We start from the raw sequence: 24,624 nt of genomic DNA, 5'->3' as shown, positions 1-24,624 counted from the left end.
GGTAGGAAACTGCAGCATGAAGCCTGCGTGCAGATTAACCAAGTGTTTTTAGAAAATTGCTTAGAAGAAGAAAGAAATGTTGAAGGACAGGAACATTTCAAGAGCTCTGGAATGCCAAATGTACACTCAGGCCTTGACTTCTGGGGTTGAAGACAACATTTGGCTCTGACTCCCACCCAAGTTCAAGACTTGGAGTCGCAACAAGTTTAATATCAGGCTATCTGCTTGGAGAGCCAAATGCAGACTGAGCTCAAGTTCCGACATTCAAAACTCCTGATCTTGTGCTTTAGCTTCAGATGCTTAAATGCCTTTTTTCTAGGTCCGGAAAGGATGGTGTAGGAGCATTCAGACATGAACACCACCAACCCCCAAGACACACACACTTGGGGCCCAATCCTATCCAGCTTTCCAGCACTGGTGCAACCACAGTAATAACAACAACAACAACAACAACAACAACCCCTGCTAATTGGGTAAGAGGCACTTTTTCAAGTGGGTGCTCCTTTTTTTAGCAAGGGGAGAGTAACTGGCCCACCTCACTCCAGCACTGTCTGTTCTAGTGGCTGTCTGCTGGTATTCCTTGGCATCTTTTTAGATTGTGAGCCCTTTTGGGACAGGGAGCCATTTAGTTATTTGATTTTTCTCTGTAAACCGCTTTGTGAACTTTAGTTGAAAAGCGGTATATAAATACTGTTAATAATAATAATAATAATAATAATAATAATAATAATAAACAATACCCACTGAGATAAGGGAGCAAATGGTCCCCTACCCCTACCTCCAGGAGGCCTCCGTGACTGGCCCCCACTGCCGGATGAAGCGCACACCCCATTGGCATAGCTGCATCAGCACTGGAAAGTTGGCTAGCAATAGGCCTTTGTAGCCTGAAGTGGTGCAGTGCAAGAGGAAAACTCCCTGCTGGTCTCAAATGTCTAAACTGGCCCCATCATTGCAAGTCTGGGAGCCAAAGCAAGAGAGCGGACTCCTTTGGCCTGCCCTCTTAGGGACGCTAAAGACCTCAGACGGTGCCAGGCATTTGGAAGTGCAACCAGGATCCAGCCTCGCTGAATTACTGCTAACCTGCCTCTGGCCCGCTCTGTTGCTTTGGCTCCCCTGTCTGCCTATCACACCTGCTTTGCAGGCAGCAAGTCCCTGGTTCCATCCCTGGCCTGTCCCATTAGAAAGGTGCCCTCTGAAACTCTAAAGTAGGGTCAGCCTTCGGAGTTGTGGGGCCCAGTTGGAAGCATTTTTTGCAGGGCCCCAAGTTCACAGCAAAGGTCTCTAGAATCTTAGAGATAAAAACAAAATTTATTATGGACTTTATATCTTTGGGATACACCTATTTAAAATAAAATACTGTAAATTGCTGAAGCCTCTTTTCAGAGCAAAGAGTAAGGGACAGTAATATGAAACTCCATTCCCACTTTCCAGGGCTGTCACACTGATCAGGTTGGGTGAAGAGAAACTGTCAGCAAGAGCTAAGTTTGGACACACTCTGGGTAAGCATCTGTCAGTGTTTAATCAGCCCAGCTCTGGCTACTGTATCCGTCTGTCTGGGCAGACCAAATGTCTCTGGGAGACACTGTGTGAGAGATGGTAATTAGCACCAGTTGATTGTCATATTATTGAGATGATTCCATATGAAAAACTGAAAAGTCTAAATAGAGAAGACCAGAGTTGGTGCACCAAATGATGCCCCCTTACTGCACTGGTTGCCATCCCTCCTCTTCCTGCAGAAGAAGCGTGGAGAGAAGAGTGAATGGCTAGAGAGCCAGAGACATCTCCGACTTTCTAGCCCACCACATTCCTTCCCTCTTTCTACTCCCCTCTTCATTTTTGAATTGAGAAATTGGGCACAGAAAGAACAATGGGGAGGGCAGGAAGGCAGGCATGGATGCCCCCATCAATCCTTTGCCTGAAGTGACTACCTCAGGTGACCTCATGGAGCAGCCCTGAATCTACATTCTGAGGACGGATCAGTCTAATCCAGCAGTTGCCAATCTTCTTGGCGCTGAACCCACCTTGCCTTCCATGGTGGGTTGCAACACAGAAATGACTCACCAGGAGGGTGGACAGGCCTCTTCTGGGTTGCACTGGACCAGTAATCCATTCTACTTGCCCCTGCAGCAGATCTCAGAATGGCCCTCAGAAACCTTTGTAAGCCACTTCTGGTTCTTGAAAGCAAACCAGAAGTGGCTTTCCAAGGCTCCTGCTGGCCATTCTTTGGCAGGCAAAGGTCAGTACAGTAGGTTGCCAGCCCAGCACGACTCAAAGATGCCTCCCCACCATCCTGGTGAGTAATTTGGTTTCTGGAATGGCTCTGATTTGGAGGGCCCAGGTTTTGACTCACTGCATATGGACCTGCAGCCCAACAGAGGGTCATGACCCACAGTTTGGGAGACCCTGGTGTAGTCCATACAACCCTGATACTGCCTCCGTTCACACTGAGCACGTATGAGAAAGGGCAGACAGAAATGTGTTGTCTGAGAGCCTCTGCATTCCAGTGAAGCATCTCATATTGGAATGACTTTGCAATTCCAACTTGTACGATTATATACCAAAAAGTTTACTGTCTGTGGTGAGACTGTAAAAAGGCAGAGAAAAGTGCTAATTTTCTAAGTCATTTGCATTCCAGAAGGGAAAAAGTCTTCCTGAATTTATTGTGCAATTCACGCACCCTCAGACAAAACAAATTTTTTTTCCTATCTGCCTTCAGTTCTTAGGTAGTACTTATCATAAGAATCCAATTCCTCGCTTTTGCCAGACAAAATCCCCAAAGGAATGAATTGCAAAGCCCAGTGCAAACACCTGATGGAGGATGAAGGGAGGCTTGCAATCAGGAAACTGGAAGTTGGCTTTTTCTTAAATAAACCCATCCAGGACTTCTGCAGGGTTTTAATAAGGCTGTGATAAAAGAAAACTAGGAAGGGCAATTTACACTGGGCAGGTCAAAAGAAGAGGGTCTTGTAAAATCAAAGACTGCCCAACCTGCCACTACTGTAAACACATTTACATCCCAAACCTAGGCATGTCTACTCAGAAGTAATTCTCATTATAGTCAATGGGGTTCACTCCCAGGTAAGTGGATAGGATTGCAGCTTAGTTGGGTGTCCTTGTAAGACACTCTTCTTGCTCCCAGAATTACCATTCCCCCACTTTGCCAGACTCCTCTCCACCTGCCACATATTGAGCTCATTTCTCTGGAACAGCTGTTAACTCTGCAGTGATGCAGAACGTTGTGAGGGTCCTTTTGCTTAAGTAAATTTATAACCCACCTTTTCATTATTATTAAGGCTCAAGGCAGCTGGGTAGGGCTCCAAACCATTGAAAACAAAACAATTCCTTCCCATTGCACATGCAGGTAAACTAGACAAGCCTGCTCGTCCTACATCACACAATTAACAAGGCAAACTCATGGTCCCTATTCAGTGCCACTGCATTCCTACAAGTACAGTGTCAAGCCTGTGTGTACAGAAGGCAAAAAAAGCACAGCTCCACACTCAGAGGTATCCTTTCTATAGGCTGGGGGGAAGGAGAGGAATGACAGGAGCAGCTCACACTAACCAGTTCTTTTGGAAGGCAAGATAGGGGCAATTACCAGAAACCCAAGACTAGCCATAGAATTGTAGAGTGTTGGAGTTGGAAGGATCATAGAGATCATCTGGGTCCCTTTGGGGAGAAGGGCGGGATAAAAATAAAGTTTATTATTATCAACTCCAGGTCCTTGTGGATGGAGTGGAACTTTCACAAGGCAGTTTGATTAAGTAGAAGAACATAATTGCGTTAAAGAAGGCAAAAGCCACAAATATTATGATTATGCTATAAAACCACATGGGAGTTCCAGCATCAGGTTCCTGCACACCCCTCCCCCTAGTACATGGTTAGCTGAATGGCAGCACCTACAATTACAATATTTATCTGTATCTAAATCTGGTCCAGCAGCATCTCTGCTTCTGAATTTCCTGCGGTTATAGAAGTACTTACTGAATCAATGCCAAAAAATGAAGCATACAATATTTGTTTACAAATATCTGATGTAACTTAATAAGTATAATATCCAATGCCAGAGAGGGATATGAAATAATGATACAATCAATGGATAACAGCTTTAGCAACTATCAGCCCAATCTTATGCATGTCTACTCAGAATTAAGTCCTGTTTGAGTCAATGGGGCTTACTCCCAGGAAAGTGTGGATAGGATTGGGCTGTATAACAGCTATATTCATGAACCTCAAATTGCAATTAATTCAACACAAAACTATTTTTTCAGAGTTTACAGAACATCACAACAACTTTATGCTTAAGGGTTGACTAAAGAACCAAACCGTGTTGCAATTTATCAAGAGCAGCATTTCTCAAACTGTGGGTCTGGACACACCCAATTTCTGATGGGTTCCACAGAGCCTTCAATGGTAACACAGGTGATAATTGTCTCAAGCCCTGAGGCTATTCAAAAATCAGATAGATGCTAATTGCCCTGCAAACAGCTGAGCTCCTGCAGTCTGCAAGCTTGTGTAAATATTGGGAAATAAATGTTTGAGAGTCTTTATTCTGATGTGTTTTTTCCCCCCAAGTCCATCAATGACAGGTAGTGGGGGAAGGAGAATGAAGGGTCATGTAACTAAGCCCCTCAAGCCTTGAGGCTATTCATTAGGGCAGTTTCATTACGAGAACTGGATCCAGTGTTTGCAAATAAAAAAAATAAAATATTACTTGTAAATAAATAAAAAAAATATTTTTTTAAAGTAAGGCTAGGTGGGTCCTGATGCTAAAACATTTGAGAATCATTGCTCTAGAGCAGGGGTGCCCAAACCCGGGCCCTGGGGCCACTTATGGCCCTCGAGGCCTCTCAATGCGGCCCTCAGGGAGCCCCCAGTCTTCAATGAGCCTCTGGCCCTCTGGAGATTTGTTGGAGCCCACACTGGCCCGACGCAACTGCTCTTAGCATGAGGGGACTGTTTGACCTCTCACGTGAGCTGTGGGATGAGGGCTCCCTCCACTGCTTGCTGTTTCACGTCTATGATGCAGCAGTAGCAGCAAAGGAAAGGCCAGCCTTGCTTTGTGCAAGGCCTTTTATAAGGCCTTGAGCTATTGCAAGACCTTCATTTATTCATATAAGTTCATCTTTAATGTATTCATTTATGTAAACTTATGTAAATTTATTCAAATTTTAGATGTAAATTAATTCTTCCCCCCCCCCCGGCCCCTGACACAGTGTCAGAGAGATGATGTGGCCCTCCTGCCAAAAACTTTGGACACCCCTGCTCTAGAGCATCACTTAACCATATGCTGTGGTCATGTACAGTAATCCAATCTTTTTGGGAAGGAGTTATTAGTTACATTAAGTTACAGCAAGCACTTATATTTGTTAATAATTTGTTAATAATAATTATATTTGTTGGTACTTATGTTCGTTTGAATTATCTGCCAATTTCATGGATGTTAATTGCAGGATAGCAGAAATGGACTCTTTCGTGCCCTTACTGTAGCTAAAAGTATTTATGTTATGCTATTACATTATGTAATTGGGTGCCCTTTGGCGGAATACAAATCTAATAAATAAATAAAATAAATAATGCGATAATCTTACAACACTGCAAGGATAAGTGCTCCCTTACTGTTAATGGATCGAGCACCTTTTGACCTTACCAACTTTTGAATGTTTGGCATATACTTAAATAGCAACTGCATCTGGAAGCTTTTCTTAGAAATTTATGCATAGATTGCTTACTTTTTAAAAAAAATTCCTTTATATTATGTATTTCCTCCCCCCCCCCTTTTGTGGATTTTGTGTTTTGGGAAAAGGTGCAAAAGAGAGCAATTAAGATGATTACTGGGCTGGGGCACCTTCCTTATGAGGAAAGGCTATGGCATTTGGGCCTCTTCAGCCTAGAAAAGAAGCGCCTGAGGGGGGACATGATTGAGACATACAAAATTATGCACGGGAAGGATAAAGTGGATAGAGAGATGCTCTTTACACTCTCACATAACACCAAAACCAGGGAACATCCACTAATTGAGTGTTGGGAGAGTTAGAACAGACAAAAGAAAATATTTCTTTACTCAGCGTGTGGTTGGTCTGTGGAACTCCTTGCCACAGGATGTGATGATGGCGTCTGGCCTGGATGCCTTTAAAAGGGGATTGGACACGTTTCTGGAGGAAAAATCCATTACGGGGTACAAGCCATGATGTGCATGTGCAACCTCCTGATTTTAGAAATGGGCTATGTCAGAATGCCAGATGCAAGGGAGGGCACCAGGATGAGGTCTTTTGTTATCTGGTGTGCTCCCTGGGGCATTTGGTGGGCCGCTGTGAGATACAGGAAGCTGGACTAGATGGGCCTATGGCCTGATCCAGTGGGGCTGTTCTTATGTTTCTGCACATTTATTTGCTGATAAAGGAGAATGGGGGGAATCCCCATATTACCAACTCTGTGAATTGGACTAAGATGCACCGTTAAGTGGCAGCCTTCTTACACTGAGCACTGGTAGAGCGGCTCTCCTGCTTCACCCCAACTGAGCATCCTTCTCTATGGCTAGAGGTGGGTGAAAAAGGTTTTATTTATGTTTTCCAAAGTCAGAAGTGCAGAAAGCAGTGTTATGTGTTTTTATTCCAAGGGAGCATTTTTATAAATTATAATTATACATTATAATTGTTTTAAAAGTGTACTAGGTAGGTGTTATAGGTGGTATAGTGTCAGTAGATGCAGCCACATGCATGTAGAGGTGCTAGAGAATATGCTAATATGTATTAGCAAATGCTTTTATTTTATTTTTTTGTGATGTTTTGTGTTTTTATGTTGTTACCACCAAAACAACCCCAACTCCACCAATGGTTATTTCTTCCCTTGCAACAGTTTTACAAGGCTGTCAGCTTGACCCAAATGGGCTTCAGCACTGGCACTGCAGCCCTAGTGCCAGTGCTGGTTGTCACGAACTTGCCATAAGGCACATTTGCAACACTCAACAAGTAAGCAGCACCAGTGGGGAAGCCTGCGCTGGAACCCAGGACACGCTAGAATTTTCACATTTGTACAGTGAATCTGGTGCATGACCACAGAGACAATCTCATGAAAGGTTTTCCTTACATTGAAAATTCAGGTGGCTTTGTAAACAATGCTATCCATGAAACTGGAGGCTTCAAAGGATTGATAAGTAATTCCTTGTTATTTCAATGGTTTTTGAACTAAAGCCTCCTGTTGTCATATTTGTACAACCACTACAAAAAAGAGACTGGAATTCTGCCCACACAGAAAAGATTATTTCTCTATCCACAGACTGAACAAATGAAGTATGGCTGCCATAAAGGGTTTGCACACCAAAATGCCCACTGGTGCCTCTTTGCCAAGAAATGCTAATTTAGATACACTAGAACTAGTTGTCACACATATGAACTGTGTGACACTGTCATTGCACACCCAAGGGAAAGGCTTGCATGTACCAAGCACATGGTAAGCGCCAAGCACATGCACAGTGATTGCTTTGCAAAGGAGAGCAAATCTTTCCCAATATAGTCATGCAATGATACGGTGTCACTGCACTCTGTGCTGGAAAGGCTGTGCTCTGAGCTGACACTGCTGTATTAAAAAACAAAAAGCAGTTTCCAAGTGCCACAGATGCTGTGATATTTCCTGAGCAACAACTACAGCAGTGGTTCACAGCCCTTGTAGCTTCGGGACCCACTTTTTAGAATGAAAATCTGTCAGGACCCACTGAAAGTGATGTCATCAACCTGGAAGTGATGTCATGACCGGAAGCGACATCAACAAGGGAAAATTTTTAACACCCCCAAACAGCAAAATCAAATCAAATTAAGTAGCAGCTCAATCCTATCCATGTTTACACAGAAGTAAGGCCCAGTGGGCCTCACTCCCAGAAAAACGTGTCTAGCATTGCAGCCTGGCAGCCTGATCCTGAGCTGCCCATTACACCACGACTGCTGTGGTGCTGAAATGGCTGCTGCAGCATCCTGCAGGCAACAAGGCAGCCCCCGGAGGCTCCTTGGGGGAAGGTAAGTAGCCCCGCAATGGGGCTACTTGATTTTATGGTAACCCTGGAATCACCATAGAATCAAGAACCTCCATGTTGGACCAACAGCCCGATACGGAGGCTCTGGATGCACTGAAATGAATGGGAACCCCCCTGAAATGGGTTTGTGACCCACCTAGTGGGTCCCAACGCATAATTTGAGAAACACTGATCTACAGGACACATTTACAGAGACAGTGACAACAGCAGAAGCAGAAAGAAGCTTCTCTGCTTCTCTAGAGGATAAAGGATAGAGGTTCTAGAGGCTTCTCTAGAGAAAAAAAATATCTTTCTAAGAAGTACAGTGACCCAAGACAGACTCAATGTTTTGGTTGTGTTGTCAGGGGAAAAATTAAAAATCCATTGCATGGGAGATTTTACCTAAAAAAAGAAAAGCTAGAGAGAAATTTGCCCATCAGAAAGAACACCGGGCAAAAATTCTTTTTTAACAAAGACTGACCTGCCAAAGTAACTGTGATGTTTAGGGGCAGTGGTGAAGGAAGATTGGAGGCTCCATATTTACATCTTCAAGGAATGTCTTCAAGAGGATCAGATAATATCTATTGCTTTGCAGCAGAAAGGTGTCTGTACTTCTGTTTATTCTGTAGGCAAGACAATCTATGACAGCTATGGAAACCGGTACTGAGTACAGAGAATAATAATAGTGTTCATACAGTGCTTCAGTCTGCTCAGAGCACTTCACTCACAGGCTTAATTTCATTAACCTCGGGGTGCCTAATTTTCAAAAAGGTAAATACAAAAGGGATAAGTATCGGATCTTGTGTGCTAAGGCAAGAAGTGATTGTCAGTTGTCATTTGCTAGAGTAGCAGATTAGCAGCCCAATTCTATCTTCCCCTAGCGCCCAGGGCTACAGTGGCACCAAAATGGCGACTGCTGTACCCTGTGGGTCCAGGGAAACAGTGCTAGGGCTCCTCAGGGCAAGGGAGCCAATGTTCCCCTATCCCATGTAACACCTAGGCGGCCCCTGTGGGTCACCTCAGATCTGCGCCTACTATTGAGCTGGCACAGAACCAAGGAGACCATGTCGGGATTCCCAACATGAAGGGCATTCAGTGGTGATTCAAAAGCATACATACACATCAGAAAATGGCACGTGTGTATTGCACACAAAGACCACAGCAACTGTTGTAACTGTACATGAGCCAAGAATTTGGCCCCACCAACTCCCAACACCACTAGCCGCGACTGACCTGAGCTATGGACACTGTCACTCCCACGTGTCCGGCCAAAGGGTCAAGTTGGTTCTTTAGTTCTCTGGGAAGCCATCGACAGTGAAGCAATTTGACAGATGTCCTATTTGTGCCAGTTGTTCAGACATTTTGCACCTGGACCAATCCTCATTCCACACTTGTGGCCTGGCTGTGGAGCTTGGTAAGCAGCATGCCCTCCATTGGTCACTGACCAGCAGTAGTTGATGGAAAATAGCTGGTTTGCTCTGCTTTGCATTCTAATTCTCCTGAATTCTGGATTAACTAGCTGAATTTCCAACACGAATTGTGGAACTGGAGCAAGTGCAGTCTGGCCCAGCTTTCAGTTCCTTCCATTCATTGGCACCCTTTTCCTCCTCGGCATTAACCAACATACACAAGTGCATTGAAAACACTGCAAAGAAAAGAAAATCAATCTTCAGTATGCAGTGGTGTAGCGGGAGGGGGGGTGCAAAGCATTAAGTTTTGCAGGGAGCCTCACCATGGCATGTAAGTGGTCCCTCTCCTTCACAGCCTTTCTGGGTTGCAAGAGTAAAACAGAGGCGACAACTCCAAAGATGAGGGGGAGGGGCCGCTTGCACACCACAGTGAGGCTTCCTGCAAAACTTAATGCTTTGCACCCCCTCTAGCTATGCCACTGTGTATGCAATCAACTGTATGATTACATCCAGGTTTTTTTTCTTCCCATAAGATGAAAGTAAAAAAGTGACACTTGCAAGGTGGGATTGAGTTCAGATCTGATGGAATTGCAGAGGAAAAAGAGCACTGTAGAGATACTATGACAAAGAAGGTGTGCTTGATGCAATGGATGCTGGGGAGGGCTCTTGTTCATCTCATCCAGGCTACTGGAGGTCACGCATCCCCATATACTGCACCTCCAGCTGAAGGAAGTTAATACTTTCTGGGCTCCCTCTAGTGGTTTTAGGTAAGCAACTTGCAAGCCACGGTTTGCCGTGAAAGATGTGGGTGACAAGGAACCCACGTCAAGGTGGACGAAGCATCCAGCTAGCCCAGCGCGTGCTGATCAGAGAAAAACAGGAAGATCAGATAAAAGGTGTGGAGTGCTGCCACCAGAGTGGAATAAACAGACGGGTTTTCAGAGGTGAAGCAGTTAGCGAGAAATGATAGTTTAAGGGCCAATTCTCTTTGTGTTAGACCAGTGTTCTTTGACCTGTGGGTCATGACCCCAATTGAGTCACCAAGCCTCATTTGGGGGCGTTGCAGCACCCTGCCAAAGCCTGTGCAAGAGGGGGCTTGGATCCAATCTGTGAGTGGATGGAGGGGGGGTAATAATAATAAACCACCTTATCAAAACTTTTGATACGATCCTGCCCAGTCTCTTCTCACAATCTTGCCCTGCAGCTCCTAAGGCTGGCATGGCTCAGGTTACTACCTCACAGGGTTGTTGTGAAGGCACGAGAAGTAGTGGGAAACAGAATAACAGTAGTGACGGTGGTTGGCGGAACAGGTCCTGGGAGGAGGTGGGATCATTAGTGGGCCGTTAGTCTCACACTTTATTTATTGGGATTGTGGCACACAGAAGGTTGAAAACCACCGTATTCGATGTCACTCCAGCATCAAGCAACCGGCAAACCCACCAGCAGCCTCTTCTCCAAGTCTCCAGCAAAAACAATGGCCTTCTGTTTCTGCCCCAAAGCGATCTATCTGGACACAACCCCAAGTTAACAAAAATGAGACTAAGGCCCAAATCCTAACCGACTTTCCAGCACTGGCACAGCGGTGCCAATGGGACGTGTGCTGCATCCTGCAGTTGGGTGGCACTCACAGAGGCCTCCTCAGAGTAAGGGAATGCTTGTCTCCTTCCCTCGGAGCTGCGTTGCTCCCTTATGTCGGTGTTGGAAAATGGGTTAGGATTGTGCCCTAAATTGTGAATCTGTCACTTGTTTGGTAAATGTGCTTCCATTAGAAGCCTGACTTTTAAGCTAACCCTTCAGGACACCAAGACCACTTCAGCTGGAGGCTCAAAGTGGATTTTTAGAAAGCATTGGGATGTAAATATGGCATGGAATGTGTGGATTTCACCAAAAGAAAGGGTAACAAAGTTTTCCATGGGGAGGATCCTGGACTCAAATGCGTGGCAGTCAAAGGTGAAAGTGAACCTAAGCCGAAGCCTGGCTTGTTGCCATGTGTCACTGTTTGTATGTGGGAGGTGGCAGCCCACTAATGAAAGCCTCAGAGGTACAGCAGATCAAACATCAGACCAGGAAAAGAAACCTTTTAAAACACCCATGAAAGGTGGAGAAAACCCCCCAAGCGAGACTGGATTCCTAAAGCTTTGATGGGCCAACCAAGCCTCAGGTCACTCACCCCTTTCGACCTCCCAATCTGTGGAATGGAGGAGTCTACGGATGGACTGAGGCAGTCCGTTCTCTCTTCAGTGTGTGTCGATTTCTGATATTCTCAGCAACAGAGTCAGCCAAAGACTTCCTGGTGCCTGAGGCGGCATGCCGGCAGCAGTCTTCCCCTTACTTGGCAGTGCCACAACAGCTTCCTCTGCTGTAGCTTCTGCTCTTCTTTTTCTCTGGTTTCAAAAGAAAATGGCGTCCAGAGCATCAGAGGAAGCGTAGAGGACAAGAGATGCTGTAGCCCACCACTTCCCTCCCACCTGCTCCATTCTCCACTTTCTTTTTGAGTTCAGTGGCCAGAAAAAGCAATGGTGGTGAGCACCCTCCGCCAATCTCCTGCAAGTCTTGACTACAGTGGGACCTCAGTATCCACGGGGATCGGTTTATGACCCCTGCTGTTATGGAAATCTGTGGATGCTGAAAACCACAGCGGGTGGCAGGGTTTCAATAACTTACCTAGAAGCTCCGCTGACAATTGGGTGGCAGGAACTGTTATTTCAGATGATTACAGGTAGTGTGAACGCTTACTACAGTTTTATTTAACGCAAACATTCACAACCTGCTGCAATAGCAGAAAGACCTTCCGAGCCACTCACCATGAAAACACTGTTTTTGCAGAATGCTGATCCCCAGGAAATCTTGGATCCAGGCGGCTGTCTCAGTTTAGGTTAGCATTCTCCGTGATCGAAAGCTGGGCAGGTCCACACAGATCACCAACTTCTGTAAAGTATGTAATCACTTTGTTTACTAAGAACATAATTATTGCTGCATCACTAAATCCCTTTTAATGGCCTTAGCACATCCTATATACATCTTTACAAAATGTCACAATGCCTTGCAGGCGTCCTCTCTAATCCAAAGTGCATTAGACTTCGCAATGAAACAGTAACTAAACAAATATTTTCACAAATTACTAACTGAGAAGAAGGAAGGTTTGTTATTACTATGAGGTAGCCCACTGGTGGTTACAGAATCACAGAAAGTTAAAGTTGGAAGGGAAATTAGAGGTCATCTAGTCAAACCTCCTGCTTGCTGAAGGCACCATCCAAAAGCTCCTTCAGTACTCTGGGTTGCAGTTCATCTGGTCCTGAGGACTTAATTTCATTTAAAGTAACTCAGGGCCCAATCCTATCCAACTTTCCAGTGCCGGTGCAGCCGCAAAACAAATGCTCCCTTACCTGGAGGAGGCCTCCATGATTGCACCCTCCCTGCAGGATGCAGTGCATGCCCCATTGGCATGGTTGCACTGGTGCCGGAAAACTGGATAGGATTTGGCTCTCAGTGACCCTTTGTCATCCCTTTACTTGTCTTGAACCGAGAGGCCCAGTGGTGTAGCTAGAGGGTGTGCAAAGCGCTCGGTTTTGCAGGGAGCCTCACCATTGCATGCAAGCAAGCCCTCCTCCTTCCCTTCAGAACTGCTCCAGGTGGGAAGAGCAAAATGGAGGTGTATGCCTCACTCCGAAGGGGGGAGGGGCCTCTTGCACGCCATGGTGAGGCTCCTTGAAAAACTTAGTGCTTTGTACCCCCTTTAGCTATGCCATTGGAGAAGCCCCTCCTTCCTGGTTAGTCTAGCAGTTATTAAGTTGGGCCACCTTTGTGGAAGACATGCAAGATAAGAGTTAAGAAATGCCACCTTCTCTCTGTCACCTATTACCACTTCCTCGTCTTCCTCAAGCAACAGACAAGTGTTTCTCAGCCCTTCCTCTACTTTCAAACAGACCCCCGTTTTTATATTGTTTCTTGCTTCCTGCTTTCTTGAACCCCTGCTAACTGGTTAAGAGGCACTTTTTCAAGTGGGTGCTCCTCTTTTATTTAGCAGGGGGAGAGCAACTGGCCCACCTCACCCCAGCAGTGTCTTTTCTAGTGGCTATCTGCTGGTGTTGCATCTTTTTAGATTGTGAGCCCTTTTGGGACAGGGAGCCATTAGATATTTGATTTTCTCTGTAAACCGCTTTGTGAACTTTTTGTTGAAAAGCGGTATATAAATACTGTTGTTGTTGTTGTTCCCTTATAAGCATCTCATTTCAGTGCCTTCCCAACACCAACCCTACGGGTGCCAGCTATACTTATGTACTCTTCCTACATTAGCCACCTCTCTTCAGCATGTTCCCCACACTTCTCAATTTTTGCAGTAGCCTCATTGATTTCCTTGGATATTTCCTAATTGTCCTGCTCATGGGAACCGTTTGTGATTGTACCTTTGGCATCTTATCTTCCCGAAATCTCACATCCCTCTTGGTTTTCTCCTCTAGATATTCTAGTCTTGTAAAAAGACTCAGATTTCCGAGTCCATTAAAACCCATTTTTCCTAAAAACTCGGGCGCACACCTATCTATCCAATCTTCCTTTCTTGCGTAAGGTGATTAAGCAGTTGGTGGCATCTCAGCTCCAGGAAATTCTGGGTGAGACAGATTATCTGGACCCCTTTTAATCCAGCTTCAGGCTAGGCTTTGAAACAGAAACCACCTTGGTCACCCTGTTGGATGATCTTTGCCAAGGACTAGACAAGGGAAGTGCATCCCTGCTGGTCCTTTGGGACCTCTCAAAGGATTTAGATATCATCAACCATGATATCCTTTTGAGTTGGTTGGCTGAGCTGGGGGTTGGCGGGTACTGCTTCATGGTGGTTCTGCTCCTTCTTAGTGGACAGATCCCAGATGCACTGATACAGACGCCGAGCAAGGGAGCTAGTGGGGAGCAAATGGGAACGGAGGATGTCCAGGTGTGAAGAATCTAGAACTGATGAGAAAAGGAAATGCCAAGAAGGAAGGGATGCAGCAGTACCTCTTTTGGCGCTGCTGCTGCTGCTGCCATTAGGATTGGGCTGCCATGACTTCAAGACTGGATTACTGTAACACACTCTCCATGGGGCTGCCCTTGAAGATATTTCATAAGCTGCAATTGGTGTAGTATTTGTTGGCCTGGGTGGTTATTGGTGCTAGGAGGTTTGATTTTGTTGTACACCTGCTTTGGTGACTTCATTGGTTGTCCATTCATTTCTAGGTGCTTTGATTAACCTTTACAGTGTTTCACAATTTGAGTCCAGGTTATCTGAGGGACCACCTTCCCCCATACATTCCAGCCCACCTTCTTACGTCATCTGAGGGGGTTCTCCTACAAGTGCTATCTTTGCCCCAAGTTAGAGGGATGGTGGCATGAAATTTGTGCGTCCCTCTCCCCACTGCCAGAAACAATGCAGACTGCATTTTAGTTTTATTTCATGCGATTCAACAGCGGTTTTTCTATCAAGATGCTGTGTTCAGTCAATGAAAACCCCCAAAGCATTTCATTTTTATTTGCTAATACAAAGTAAAGCAACCAATAAAAGAAACATTAAAAGGAACAGCAACACAATCAAATGTCTGAGCACGTTTGTCAAGAACAAGCAGGGCCAGACTAGTCTCACCTCCTTTCTTGATGAAGTGACCAGTCTAGTAGATTGTGGGAATGCTGTGGGTACTGTGTGTCAAGGTTTCAGCAGAGTCTCTCATTATACCCCACATCCATTTTTGGGCATCAGAGTTTGAGGACATTGATAAGCTGGAGCAGGCTGAAAAGAGGACAACACTGTGGGCCTGATCCTATCCAACTTTTCAGTGCTGATGCAGCTGTGCCAAGCAGATGTGTGCTGCAGTGCTTCATCCTGCAGTGGGGGGGGGCAGTCAGGGAGGCCTCCTCAAGGTAAGGGAACATTTGTTCCTTTGCCTTGGGGCTGCATTGTGGCTGCACTAATGCTGGAAAGTTGGATAGGATTAGGCCCTAAAATGCATTTGGTGTCTAGAAACTAAAGTCCTATGAGAAATAGGTAATTGAGTCTGGCATGTTTCTCCTGGAGAAGAATAAGGGGAGATGTGGCGGGGTCTCCGAGCATCTAAAGGGCTATCACACAGAAGACTTGTACACTCTATGATTCTGTGAGCAGGAAAGGAAAGCTAAATTCCCGGAGTCTGTCTGAAATGAACACATTTTCACAACCTTCCTAAAGGAAAGAGTAGGAGGAGGAGCCAAAGGTGGTGAGTTCTAGCCTCACTAAAGATTTATATTGGCCAAGGTGGCCCTTTGGGTAAACTGCTCCCCCAGACTGTTGAGGGTCTGGAAAATGTGCAGGCAACATATGAGACTGACTCAAAAGATGTTCTGAAAAGCAAGTCAGCTCAACCCTGTTGAAAATGTTGCTGTAGATAGCAATTGGCATTAAAATATAGAGAAAATAATGACAATTCACTTTCCCTTTTTGGCCTTCGTTCTTTTCCATGTTGCAGAGCAGGCCCCTGGAGCCTGTCCACAACCCAAAAAGATGTCCCTGCATCTGGGTTCTTTACCTTAACTCTGTGGTACGTGGTGGGCATCTACTACGATCTCAGAACCACAAGACTTTCACAGAACGCTATGGTGCAAACGAATCCAGTGTGACCGTTGCATTTTGGTCTTTTCATCTCACAGTCAACCTGGTGGGGAGGGGCTGCTAAGCTGAAGAGCCCCCAGGGTGTCTGAAGAAGGCCCAGGTTCAAGCTCTGAGCTGGGTAAAACCCCTGAACCTGAGAAAGTGACTGACACAGCAGAAGTGACATTGATACATGCAGCGGGGCTGCCCCAGGGGCAGCAAGGCCCAATGCGGGGTGCTAGTATGGGGCTCCCCACCATCCCCTTGCTCCCCACGGAAAGCCGGATGCTGGTGGAGAAGTGTCAGAAGTGCAGCATCTGGAAACAATTGACTTTGATGTGATAATTGCTCCCAAATGCTTCTGGGAAGCCCATTTCTGGTCAAATGGTCCCAGGTGGGTCCACTGGAGCTGACACTCTGCTTGCCTCACTGCACCGCCTTCCTATCTACTAGTCTCCTTCCTGCTGGGGTTCAGCAGTAGGTGTATATGCTGCTAGAGCCAGCTGGGCATGAGCTGGGAGAGGGCTAATTAATTGGAAGTGGGCATAAGTTCTCTAGGCCAGGGGTGCTCAATAGGTGGATCGAGATCTACCGGTAGATCGCAGAGTGCCGACCCCCCCTTCAGGTGCCTCTGGGAGGAAACACCGGGAGTAAGGCCCATTGTACTCAATGGGGCTTACTCCCAGGTAAGTGTGGCTAGGATTGCAGCCTCACAGCCTAATCCTAGGCATGTCTACTCAGCTGTAGGTCCTGTTATACTCAGTGGGGCTCAAGGTACACCAACATACATTGTACACATAAATGTTATATGTTATGATGGCGCGAACATTGTAAAAAAAACTCTGGTAGATCTCCGGGCCTTGCTGGGTTTCAAAGTAGCTCTTGAGCCAAAAAAGTGTGAGCACCCCTGCTCTAGGCCAAGGCTTGGACTGGGAATTTGGCAAAACACTCCATTGAGCTATTGACTGACGAAAGTTTTTAACTGATTAATTATCTACATTTAATTACTCAATCACTTTTTAAAGACTGTGCTTATCACTACAACTTCTCCATGAAGGGGTTTGTGTTTTTTTTTCATGTTGGAGATACTGAAGGACATGTGAGGAAATGTCCAGTTTAACAAAAGCTACTACCAGTTGTTAGAAGGAAAGGGTCCCTGTAACTTCTTCTTTCTCTTCCCAATTACAGTAACAGGCCAGAAACAAAGCAGGCTCAGAAAATCAACTAGAGGGCTGTTCGTGCTCATCCCTACTACTTAAAATAGTTTCTTATGCACTAAAGTCGGATGATTTTACAGATCAAAACCAGTGAATGGTCATTGCCTATCATGCTTTGACTGGCAAAAGGCCACCTTTGGCACACAAGCTGTTCATGCCAAAGGTCCCAGATTGCATCCCCAGCATCTCCTGATAAAAAAAAAGTCATGGGTAGCAGGGCTAGGAAAGGCCCTGCTCTGCTTGAGATGCAGGAGAGCCGCTGCCAGTTTTTACAGACAGCACTTCGCTGGGTAGTCTTGACTTCTCTGCAGAAAGCAATTTTATGTATTCAAGGCCATGACATGTTGACAATGAACAGTCCAACAACAACAACAACAGTATTTATATACCGCTTTTCAACAAGAAGTTCACAAAGCGGTTTACAGAGAAAATCAAACATCTAAAGGCTCCCTGTCCCCAAAGGGCTCACAATCTAAAAAGATGCAACACCAGCAGACAGTAACGAGAACAGACAGTGCTGGGGTGAGGTGGGCCAGTTACTCTCCCCCTGCTAAATAAAAGAGGAGCACCCACTTGAAAATGTGCCTCTTAACCAGTTAGCAGGGGTGAATTATGAGCTTCTCAGCACCCAGGGCTGCAGCGGCACAAAAATGGCTACTGCTGCATCCCAAGGGGCTGAGAAGCACTGCTGCAGCTACTCACTGTAAGCGAGACTACCCTGTGAAAGCCCCAGGTGGCCCTGATGGGTCTCCTCAAATATGTGGCTACTATTGATTCGAGGAGCCCCTTGTCAGGTCTCCTGGGCTGGGAGGGGGGTCAGGATATGGCGATAGGGCCTGGTACCATATCTGCCCCCTCTTTTCCCCCCACCTTCCCTCTGCCCCAGAATGCCTCCCCTTGCCTAGACTTAACTGCTCGTCCAGAGCTCCAGGAAGCAGTCCTCTGTCCGCTGGCTGGCACTGCCCAGTGTGGGCTCATGCTGAGCCAGCTCCAGCCTGGGGCAGACTGTCGCAAGCATGCCTTATGGCACATTTGTGACAGTATGTGCTGGCCACAGGCCAGAGTGTGGTGCTCAGGATCAGGCCCTAACTCTGCTATATTAGCAGTGACCCTGCTAACTGGGCAAAGAGGCACTTCTTCAAGTCTCCTCTTAGATCTAATAGGTGGAGAGTAACTATCCCTCTTCAACCCCAGCGTGGTGTCTTTCTAGTGACTGTTTGCTGGCGTCTCTTCTGCATTTAGATTGTGAGCCATTCAGTTTTTTATTTTGTCCATAAACCACTTTTTTTGTTGAAAGATAGTGCATGAATAATAATAATAATAATATGGAAGAAAAGGTGATAATAAAATAAAAACGTAATTCTGCTTTCTGCACCTTCTCATTTTGTAAAAACAAAACCCCAAAATCTGAAAAAAAACTCACATTTATTTGGTTTTTATTTATTATTTAATGGGGAGGTGCCTCTGTAATGACTGTGGTTGCATTTGCTGACACTATACTACCTATATCATCTACCTAGTACACTTTGAAAGTGATGAGAACGTATGACGATAGCGTAAGTTTTGAATAAAAACCAAGAGCACTGCTTTCTACATTTACACCTTTGGAAAACACCAAAATCCAGGGAAAAATGAAACTGTTTTCTTCCACCTCTAATGATGATCGATAATGGGCCTCCCCAAGGAAGAGGTTTCTGTTGATGGAGTGGCTGTGGCTACTTGGCAGAGCTCATGTTTTGTAAGCCGAAGCTCCCAGGCACGGCTTCCCCAGTAGGTCCAGCTGCAAGAACCTTGGGTAGCAAGGCATGAGAAGTCCCTGCTGGTCGGGTGAAGTGGATTGGCTGGGGCAGAGCGACTATCTCTGGAGGCAGACCCTCCAACCACAAACACTGCAGCTGGACAAGAGATCTGGAGGAGGGACCTGGCAGGAGGCTTATTGATGCAGATGGACAGAGGATCCTGTGAGTCAGAAAGAGGAGTTGTGCCTCTGTCATAAGGTGAGTGACTCTTTGGACCACCACCGCCTGTCAGGCCTGCGGGCGATGCCAGGTTGGAGGTGGGCACCTTGTGGCCTCTTCCTGCCTGCCACCTCTGGTTGTGGCCGGCCCATGCTTCCCGGTGAGGTCAAGGGAGGCCACCCACTCTGGTCCTCCTGCCCCCACCTTTCCTCCCGCTGCCTGGCAAAAAGGGTAGGTGGGCTGGCAGAGGAAGTCCCAGCTTTATCCGGGCACCACCTGCAGGCCTGGCGTGTGGTCCAAATAACCCATGGGGGGTCGTGATGACCCACGTGAGGGGAGAGCCAGGAGCTGACAGGACGCTGTGCCTGCCTGGGTCGCTCAGCGCCTGGCCAGGTCCCTCCAGAACTCCGGCGGGGCTGCAGCGCTAGCTCAGGAAGAGCCCTGCCGGACCAGGCCGAGGCCCCCACGCCCAGCGGCCCACCAGGCGCCCCCGCGAGCGCCCAAGAGTCCCGCCTGCACCCGAGGGAGCTGGCGCGGGCCTCCCGGCCTCGTCCTCTGCAGCTGCCGCCTCTGCCACCCCAGCCGCCCTTCCCCTGGCTGGGACGGCACTTACTTCTGAGTAGACAGGCCCAGGAATGTCACCCTGTTCACCCTTTCCGGGGAGCAGCCCCCACTGACTGGAACGGCACTTACTCCAGAGGAGACCCGCGTGGCTCGCAGCTGGGGAAGTTGAGGGCGGAGGTGCGGCGCGCGCGCGCCCGCCCGCGGGAGGGAGGGAGCCCGGGACGCCGCCGGAGCGCCCCTGGGCCGGGTCCGCTGGAGAGGCGGAGGCTCCGCGGGAGGCGCCGGCGCCCTCCTCCAGCGCCCGCTCGCCCGCCCCCCTCCTTCCTTCCTTCCCGGGCACGTGGAGCGGGGCGTGCGTATGCAGAGCAGCGGCGCGCGGGTACATAAGCCGGGAGCAGCGCAGCGCAGCGCCGCACGCCCCGGGAAGCCCGCGCAGAGAGGACCGGAGCCCCGACGGCGCGCGTGAGGCTGCCCCGCGCGCGCTAGCAGGCATGGAGGTGCAGGTGGGGCTGGGCAGGGTCTACGCGCGCTCCCCGAGCAGGACTTTCCGCGGCGCCTTCCAGAGCCTCTTCCAGAGCGTGCGCGGAGCCTTCCAGGCCCCGGCGGCCGTCGGAGCGCGCGAGGAGCCCGCGCAGCAGCAGCAGCAGCAGCAGCAGGCGGCCGGCAGCGCCTCCTCGTCGGCCAGCCCGCGCAGGCAGCCGCAGCCCGGCTCGCCCTCCTTCCTGCCCCTGGACGAGCCGTCGGCGGGCGGCAAGGCGGAGGAGGGCCGCGAGCCCCCCGCGAGCAGCGCCGCCGCCGGCCCCTCGGCGCTGCTGGGCGCGCCCTTCGCGGGGGACCTGAAGGAGCTGCTGGGCGAGGGCGCGCTGCTGGCGGAGGGCGCGGGCGCGCCGCCCAAGGAGGACTACCTGGGCGAGGGCCCCGCCAAGGAGCTCTGCCGCGCCGTGTCCGCCTCGATGGGGCTGGCGCTGGAGGCGCTGGAGGGCGGCGGGCCCGAGCTGGCCGCCCCCCCGCCGCGCGGCGACTGCATGTTCGCGCTGCCCCACGCGCGCCCGCTCGGCCCGGCCGGCGGCTGCAAGATCGTGGAGGCGGCCGAGCCGGAGGGCGCCGAGGGCGCGCTGCCGCCGCTGGACCTCTACAAGCCCGAGCTGCCCGAGCCGCCCGCGCCCTTCTTCGGCTTCCCGCGCGCGCTGGGCCCCGCGCACGGCCGCATCAAGCTGGAGGGCCCGCTGGACTACTGGGGCGCGCAGTGCCGCCGCCCGCCCGACGTGCCCGCCGCCCTGGCCCCGCACTACGCCGCCGCCGGCCCGCCCGGCCCCGCCTGGCACCCCTTCTTCGCCGACGACGGGCAGCTCTACGGGCCCTGCAGCAGCGCCGCCCCCGAGGCCGCCCCCCCGGGCCCCTTCGCCCCCTACCGCAGCCCCGCGCCCGCCGCCCAGGACGGCGCCGACGCGCCCGCCGAGCTCTGGTACCCGGGCGGCGTGGTGGGCCGCGTGCCCTTCGTGCCCGCCGCCGGCTGCATCAAGACCGAGATCGCGCCCTGGGTGGAGGGCTACGCCGGCCCCTACGGAGACCTCAGGTGAGCCGCTGCCCCGCCCCACCCGTCTGCTGCACGCCTCTGCGGCCCGGGTCCTGCCCGACCTCCCAGCGCCGGTGCAGCCGCGCCAGCAGTTCCCCAGCTCGGGGCGCGTTTGTTCCCTTTCCTCGTGGCTGCACCGGCATTGGGATTGGGCCCCAAGTCCCAGCGGTTGCAGTGAGACTTCTGAGTAGACGTGCCCAGGATTGGGCAGTAAGAACGCAGTAGACTTTCCTCCGAGTAGACCTGCCTAGGATTGCAGTGTTGGGATAGTGCAGCGGGGGGGGGGGATTGGTGGTCACCCTCTCTCTGCAGCAGGCATTTTCTAGAGATGGTCTCAGCCAGGCTTCGGGGGGGGGGGGGAAAGGTTGAGCTGGATGAGCTGTGGAAACCCCCCCCCTCCAACTCCTGTTAGCACCTCTGTGAATCTAGACACTCCAGCCCTGAGCTGCCTGCACCTTGGTCCTTGAGCACATTTGCTCAGAGGTGATCCTCACTGAGTAGTGCCTAGTGAGGGCTACTCACAGGTCCGTGTGCATCGGCCTACAGCCTGCTCAGGAGCTTCTCCTGGTGAAAATCCTTCCCCTGACTTCTTCCCAAGCAGTTTGCAAATCAGTTCAGGGCCGGGATTGCTGTGCTTCTTTGTTCCTTTAGCCCCAAGTGCATTTTAGACTCCTTGCAAGTTTTGCTTTCATTTGGCAACAACAACGTCCTGGGTTCTTAACTGAAACAGTTCCACTCATCTGTCGAAATGGAGGAGCCCTTTTTTTTTTCCCCATTTTTATTTGGGCTAATGCTGGCTAATGCTTGAGTTTATAGGTTGCTTCTCACAGCGTAAAAGGACCTGCACCCATCTTTCCGTACTGAAACTCAAGATGCTGGAAGGTGATTTAGCGATCCATCAGAGATAGGTGCTGGTGATTCATTTTTCAAGTAGCTCTGCATGATTTGAGGTGCTTATCAGAGTCTTTTGATAACCATCTAATTGCAGGCTTCCGTTTTTTGCTTGTTTGTTCAAATGCAACTTTCTAGAACTGCTGATGTACCACAGAGAGATGTTAAGCTCTGCAAATTTGCTCTCATAATTAGGAGTGATAGCTCCGTGCTGAATTTTAACTAGTATAGAGGCTGAATAGAGATTGCGTATTTAATTTAACTTCTATACAATTACAGAATTCTATTTACAGTGTTCTCTTTTCACCAAACAAGTTCTGAGAATTTAGCAAGAAGCAGTGATGGCCGTCAACATTTGGATCTGCGTATTCCTAAAAAAGGAAAATAGTTTAGTTGATGGGAAGTAGCAAAGTCTAGAAGTGGTAAAATAATAGCATGTATATGTGCATCTGTGTATCAAGGAAATGCTTCCTCTGTAGTTAATGAGAACACCTTAGACCCAGCTGCTCTGTGTAGCAACATTGGGTTTGGTGTGCTATAGGATTGGTGAACTCTTGACTCTTACTCTCCCCCACCTTGTGCCTTTCTCCCACAACTGGCTGATTTAGAGCCCAATCCTATGCATGCCTACTCAGAAGTAAGTCCCATTATAGTCAGTGGGGCTTACTCCCAGGACAGCATGGATTGGATTGTTGCAGCACAATCCTGTCCACACTTTCCTGGAAGTAAGCCCCATTGACTCTAATAGGACTTCCTTCTGAATAGACATGCATAGGATTGGGCTGTTGATATTATAGGTTCTTACAACTTTTAAAAGTGAAATTTTGCCTGCTGTTCGGTTGACTGATCCATGGAATGGTTGAAGGCGCTTGAGTGTTCTGCGCACAGTTCCTATTCTGCCAGCCTCCTTGTCGCCAGTGGTGCTTGGCGTTGACATTCACGGCGCAAGGCCATGGCTTAAAATGGAGATGGGGGTCAGTTCTTTCCCAGAATCCAGCGGAGAGCGACTTGGACTCCTTGAACACCTTGTGCTGGTGCTGTTGATGTAAAGATTACTTTATTTGTCCAGGCGATAAAGCATCTGTCACAAGCAGTAAATCCTCTACGAATGTTTTTTGTAGGGGCAGGACAAGCAGTGGTCTCTAGTAAGCTCTCTAGACTTTGGTCTCAACCAGTCCCATTGGTTTATAAATAAATTGTGCAGGACCTGGGCTTGCAACCTGTTGCCTCTGCCTTTAGTTTCAGTTACTTAGGTGCTTGATATGCCACAATTGCCTTACTTTGGTAACCGCCAAAGTATTGCCACAAATTGCTTGACATGCTACAATTGATATGCCACAATTGTGTGTGTGTTTACTATTGCAGTCTTGTCTCTCAGTCCAGAAAGAAATTAAGTTTAAACGGTAAACACTTGAATCCATTTAATGTCATGGAGTACAAACTGGTTTATACTATGATTCTTAAACATATTTGATGAGACAGAGACCCGACCAGTTTCCACAGAATTTTTTTGTGCACTTTGGATTGTGTCTCAAGAGTCTTAAAATTTTAGCACAGCGCTGACGCTTGGCCATCCTTTTTAGGCATTTAGTTTGGGGAGTAACTAATTAGATTGATAGTATATCTATTTCATTATAGTACATCTATTTCAGAGACAACAATAGATCTATTTATATCTATTTTAGATGTACATCTATTGCAGAGACTCAGGTGAGTGTTGCAGACTTAAAAAAGACAAATGAAAGCCTGCTCCAATGGTTCATAATCTGAAGGGAATAGAGAAACAGTTTCAGAAGGGGGGAAAAAACCCAACTTATCTAAAAGTTGCAGAGTAGTGTTGCGGTAAGGGTATAACTTGGGTTGCAGTCCTATACATGCTTCTATGGGAGTGAAGTGGGACTTGCTTCTGAGTAGGCATGCATAGGTTTGTTCAGTTAGGATCCTTTTATCAATCCTTGCAAAATGCTACAAAGGTATTTTATGGTGATAGTACAGCCTAGTTGGTAGGTACAAAACTCAGGCTTATTTGCATGCAAACTGTGATACACACCCCAATGTTGGGGTAGACTTGCTCAGCTGTTGATGCTTTTGACTCTTTTCATCTCTGATGCATGTTGGGAAACTGAGAGAAAGCTATGATTTGAAGAAGACATGAGTTTCCCTAATTTCAAAGTAATTAAACATAGTTGACGCACACCTGCAAAACTGTGTAAAACTTTTGTGTGTGAAAATTGCATCATGTAGTTCTCTTTTCCACAGCTCAAGTTGTCCGCCATTTTCTCCAAATGTTGCTAATGCAGTTCCAGCAGTAATGTCAGCTGTTACTGCTGACACAAGCTCGCATCCCTAGTTTTAGTTCAGACCCCATATGTATCAGTCCTAATTGTGGTAGGACACTGTCGTGGCCTT

At 48.3% G+C, this 24,624-nt stretch overlaps 1 protein-coding gene across 1 annotated transcript in view; it reads left to right on the top strand.

The window, feature by feature from the left end:
* Positions 1–20,239: 20,239 nt before the first annotated feature.
* AR (androgen receptor) overlaps positions 20,240–24,624 on the top strand; it is a 156,339-nt gene continuing 151,954 nt past the window's right edge. The window contains exon 1 of the mRNA XM_066640207.1: positions 20,240–21,324. Coding sequence (XP_066496304.1) covers positions 20,240–21,324 — 1,085 coding nt within the window. The remainder of the gene's footprint in view (positions 21,325–24,624) is intronic.

The sequence above is a fragment of the Tiliqua scincoides genome, chromosome 12, assembly GCF_035046505.1.
Source record: "Tiliqua scincoides isolate rTilSci1 chromosome 12, rTilSci1.hap2, whole genome shotgun sequence".
Classification (NCBI taxonomy): Eukaryota; Metazoa; Chordata; class Lepidosauria; order Squamata; family Scincidae; genus Tiliqua; species Tiliqua scincoides.
This window is presented reverse-complemented; position numbering and strand designations above follow the sequence as displayed.